Source organism: Neltuma alba, unplaced genomic scaffold (genome assembly GCF_004799145.2).
Source record: "Neltuma alba isolate B1F8T4 unplaced genomic scaffold, ASM479914v2 tig00007111_pilon, whole genome shotgun sequence".
Classification (NCBI taxonomy): Eukaryota; Viridiplantae; Streptophyta; class Magnoliopsida; order Fabales; family Fabaceae; genus Neltuma; species Neltuma alba.
In genome coordinates this window covers 32961-38239 of record NW_021634674.1, presented here as the reverse complement: position 1 = coordinate 38239, position 5279 = coordinate 32961, and the positions used below count along the sequence as shown (strand labels likewise).

The 5279-nt window shown below is 38.4% G+C and overlaps 1 protein-coding gene across 1 annotated transcript; it reads right to left on the bottom strand.

The window, feature by feature from the left end:
- Positions 1 to 537: 537 nt before the first annotated feature.
- On the bottom strand, positions 538 to 4608 carry LOC114751794 (stromal cell-derived factor 2-like protein). Its single transcript, XM_028940466.1, is given in 8 exon segments — positions 538 to 819; positions 1329 to 1458; positions 1538 to 1587; positions 2657 to 2797; positions 3384 to 3530; positions 4128 to 4204; positions 4207 to 4395; positions 4491 to 4608. Coding segments are annotated over 8 exon segments (825 nt in total). The 5' UTR covers positions 4498 to 4608; the 3' UTR covers positions 538 to 735.
- Between the last annotated feature and the right edge of the window lie 671 nt (positions 4609 to 5279).

Here is a 5279-nt window from a genome sequence, read left to right as displayed (position 1 = left end):
CGGCCAGTGCCGCTCTTGGGAGTTCTGATCCTTCATAAAGTCTTGGCCGGTTGTTTTTCTTTTAATCAATACCAATCCTGATGACGCAAACAACTAAATGGAATTAAGCAAAGTAAACAAGCATCACGAGCGTAGAATCATCTATGTTATGACACACTAACACAAATTAATTAGCCACATCCATTATGTTCACTCTTTTTTTTTCCGGTCAAATTTATACGCGGGTGCGTGGAGAGTATCGACGAGAACACAAAACCAAACGAATTAAACAACACACCAACTGCCCCATGATGGATAAAATGGTTAGACACTTCTCATAAAGCGCAAGTAAACCCATATAAAAATTGCTACTAATATTAATGAGCACAGCGTTTTAACAAAATAATAGAAAATCGTATTACCTCCACCAGTTCTGGTTACGACGCAAACAATTAAGTTTGTTTGTTTTCTTTTTTTTGTTTTGGGAAAAGCTTGTTAAAGTTTTTAAAATTATATGTAGATATTAATTCACAAAATTAAAGCTGATGAACAGTTACTAAAAAAAGTGTAAAACTGCTCATGGCACATGTATTCTTCATTCAAAAGGCAAACGCCTGCCCTATGTATTACTTGTCCGACAGAGTACGCTAACCCCCTAAAATCAAAAAAATGTGCCGCACTCGTTTCTACATGCTACCAAGTATTGATACTAATTGCATAACAATGAGAGTATTGTTATGGTGATGGTGATCAACTTCATTTGCTTTCAGTAACCGGAAGGTACACGCCTTCTGCTGCCAGCCACACGTTATCAGCACGCTTTTCCCGGACACCACAGACCTGCATGATTCAACATACAGTAAATGCACAAAATCAATGACCCACTTCAAAAAGTTAATACACAGTATCACCCCCAAGAAAAAGCACCAAATAAAACTGAAGCTCAGTACAGAAATTACAAAATGCCTCTACCCACCTAAATGGCTAAATCTGCAGATTAAAATAAATGTGGAATCACTACACAAATAGTTTGTACCATATGAAAAAGCAAAATTTCATCTAACTTGAGTAGGGACAATCTTAGCTATTTTTGTCAATACATTTTACTCCCAAGCAACTAACATTTATACCCGTGATCAGACAGCCAAAACCTGGCAAAGTATAGGTTGGAAGGGCCTATGAAACCCGGAAGTGTGAAAACAGGAAAATCCCAAGTTTTCCAGAGAATACAAGACACAATTTGCTTAACTGTATCTACATCTTCAATCTGTCGTTGAATGAAAGAGATTCCAGTTCTTAACACACAAACACACACACAAAAGATTCCCAATTTATAATTCCTTTCTTACCTCCTGCTGTCCCCCAGCAATCCGAGAGTATTTCTTATCATGACTGTGCAAATAACCTCCAGTGTCGACATGCTGAAGTCGAATCCTCTGGTCTTGCTTCCAAGTCTTTCCACTTCCCTCTATTAGTAGCCTAATGAGAATCAAATGATATAAGGCCCCTTGAATAATTTCATAAGTAAGTAACTTCGTAATATTTTCTCGTGGCTCACCTCCAATAGTCCCCTGTGTCAGATTCAGAGTCTCCTCCAAAGCAACTCACCTATTTTTGATTTAAGTGAATCAATTCAGATATCTAAAATTGTCTTTGCGATGGCAAAAAAATGATTATCTTAGAATCAGAACCTCAATAGCAACCTCTTTACATACGAAAAGAACACAAAAAATTAAAGCTTTGCAACTTTTCAACTTAAGGCACCCTACTTCAAGAATGTTAGTGGTGCCAATATTCTCTTATGTGTCCTTTGGAGGCCAATAAACACTATAAAAAATAACTTACAACTGAAGGCAAATAACAATAGTATTGTATCTAGCGACAGAAAACAAAGCAACAATCGAAATCACACGAATAAATGCATATAAAAAGGTTCTCTTGACCATATTTAGGACAGCCACCTAGTATGCTCACAATACCAGATGTTTGACGGTTAAGGAAACTGTCTAGGAAATGAATGTGGGGCAGATGAGAGTCATTGACATTGACATGTAACATGATACTGCAGGAATTGCAAAATGCAATACATAATGTCCAAAAATATGAGAATGGTACTATTGAATGAAAATAAAAAGGATTCCTCATGGATAGTTTGTTTACAACATAGATCTGGGCATTAAAATGCAAATGGAACTGAAAGCCAATTCAAAGATCTCAATTGTATTAAAGTTATGTTTGCAAATGCTATGGATCTGAACTTATTTTTTAAACTTCATTCCAGTAGAATTTCATACAAAACAATGCAAGAAAGAAGTGGTTTGTTTTTCATAAACCCATGTTATGTGTTGGGAAAATCATTCAAAAGAAGAGCTTTTCACAGTCAAATTACTAGAAAGAGCATATATTTAAGAAAGCATGGGAAAAATAAGAGGTATTTAAATTGTCTTCCATAAACGGCAAATGCAGTGCTGTACCAACTTTTGACCCCAAAAGAAAAAGTGTTTTAGAGGCCAGAACAGATGGTGAAATTCAGAGCCCTCATCTCACAATCATATATAAGGCAAATCTCTTCTCACATAACTTCTCTAGCCTATGAAAGTACAGCGGGAAGCATTAAAGTAAATCATCATCAAATCCTAGAGCTCCTAATACTGAACAACAAAGAACTTCAATCTACCTCAAGATTGCCACTAATTGGGGATGCGTGCAGATGGCTGTGCAGCCACCTCCTTGTCCTCATATGCTGCAATCTAATGATTGTTCCACTTTTAATTGTGTCGCCTTGTTTGGCAGAAGTTCCAGGCTGAGGTCTAACGACCTGCAAAAGGATGCACCTTGCAAAATTGTAAGAAGTCATAACAAGAACAATATAAATAATTCTGTCAATGTCAAGTACACCAACAGAGAAAATTATTCGCTCTCTATGATTAGTGATTACATTAAAAACTAAAAATTTAAGTATAATCTTGTTTATGCACAGCAAGTGTTTGCACCGTAAAGGTGACAGTTTGTATAAGCAGCGACAGTTGAAAATAACACTTTATAAAATTTGATTACTAATTACTAATTCAAAACCAAGACACGAGACAGAGCAAACGTGATGTGGCATCGTTTTAGGAACTTGTCAAAACGAAGCTGCTCCACTTTTGGTAGGAACAATGCTTTTTCTTTCGTCTCATACAAAATCAAACATAAGACAAAGACACGAAGTAGAAGCCTAATAGTGAATGTGAATGGCATCACCAAACACAACTATTGTATGATTTAGGTGTCGGAGAATGAGTATTTCCATTTTCAAAAACTCAATAGCAAAGAGCAATGCAGATATGAAACATAACATGTATACTTTCAAAACAGAAAAGGGAAGCTTGAGAAAAACAATAAGGCCATAGATAAGAACTTACCCAGTAACTATTACCATCGTCAACACCTTGAAAACCGGTAACTGATTGTTGTCCACTGCCAGAACCATATGGTACGTCATGAGAATGCAACCGAAATTTGCTCCTCTCATGCATCAGCTTCAAAACTGTCCCATAAGTAATTTGCACCTAAATGTGACCCAGCGGCAAAATTATCAGTTCTGAATTAAACAACAGTCAGGTGGACAGATTATATAAGAATATATGACACATGCGCTCGGATTTTGCATCGGGGAAAATAAAATGAAAAATAATAAACTAGAAAAGCCACATCAAGTCATAAAGTTTTGAGGCACTGGTCCTTTATACAAGAAATGCCGAAAGGCAAAACAATTCTTCCTGCTGCATTAAATTTAAAACTTAACATCGCATTTCATTCAGCAGATGAGAAAGCTGAATAATATGTTCTATCACTAGGATGCACGATCACCATTCTCAAACTCTATCTTCAACTTGTTAGCAAAGAAATGATTGAAGTAGTTCGACGAATCATTTATTGTTTCCATCAAACAGTAAGTATACGATCTCTTCCACTCAAAAATAATATAATAATAATAATAAGTATATACGACTCCATTCGCACTTATACAAAATTTATCTTTTGATCTCCCATTATCAAAAAAATAAAAAATAGAAGAATGTTCACCATCGATCACACAGGCACAGCCCATAAGAGAAACGTAAGCTTGCAAGCAACAAAGGGACAGCAAAATCCAAAGATTATACCTCGACGCCTTCAGAGGAAGCTGCTGATGCCGTGGAAGAAGGACCGTTGTCTGAATCAAGGCTGAGGAAGAGGAAAGGGCAAGGGCGAAAAATCCGAGAGCCATGACGAAGAGCAATACGATGAACCAATTCTGCTGCCAGAAGGGAAATTCAGATTCGGAGGACCTCCTACTTTCCCTGTAAACAATCCGGCTTGTTCCGGAGCTTGGCGTAGACGAAGAGGATGATGAAGAAGAAGAAGGCTTTCTTCGAGATAGGTTCTCTGACCCTGTGGAAGCCACCGTGCGACCCGACTTACTATCCAGATCGGAACCAAGAGAGAGAAAGAAAGCTTACTGCTCAAAAAGAAGAAGAATGCTCAACTCGTCATAAAATGGATACGATGGATTGTGCCGCTGGGCCTCCGATGAATTTCCAGGAGGTAAAAATTCGTGTTTGTATAGGCTTCCAATTCCAACTTCCTGCTCCGGTTCGCATTTCCCAGAAAGAGATGCGGAGTGAAGGAGACGCTGGAAAATTGGGGACACGTTAAGTGACACATTTTAAGCCAATAGCGGAGGAACACATGGCCTTGTTAGTGACGTGGAAGTTTTTAAGTGGATGAAAAGCAAAACATGGACTTCGGGTCAGTTCTCTTTTTGGGTTCATACAAAAATGCTTGGAATGGGCCAAACTAGAAGGCCTGGTTCAAAATTTTCTGGGCCTCCAGGAGACGGTGATTCCCTTGGGCGTTGTCAGCGGTTACTTCGGGGCATTCTATGAGCCACTTCACTTTTTGGGCCATCTAACGCGCTTGTTCCTGTAGAAATTAATACTTTCTATAATTTAAATAGGTTTGCTACATTCTCTCTCACCAAAAAGAGGGGGTTTGATCGTGGGGAGTACTATTTTGCTGTGGCTCCAGCTGCGGCACTAGAGGAGGCGTCTACAAAACGTAGTGAAGTTGGGAGAATCCTACCTGTGAGGTCAAAAAAAAATGCTTGCTTGTCAGGCTCCCGTACCCATTGGGACAGGCCCCAGTGGATCAAGCGTTAGGTGCTCTATCATTGAATCGTGGGTGAGCACAACCCCTTTCCTAAAATTTGTCAAAAAAAAAAGGTTTGCTACATTTGTTGGGCCCAATAATATTTGAATCTGGCCCAATCAAATAGC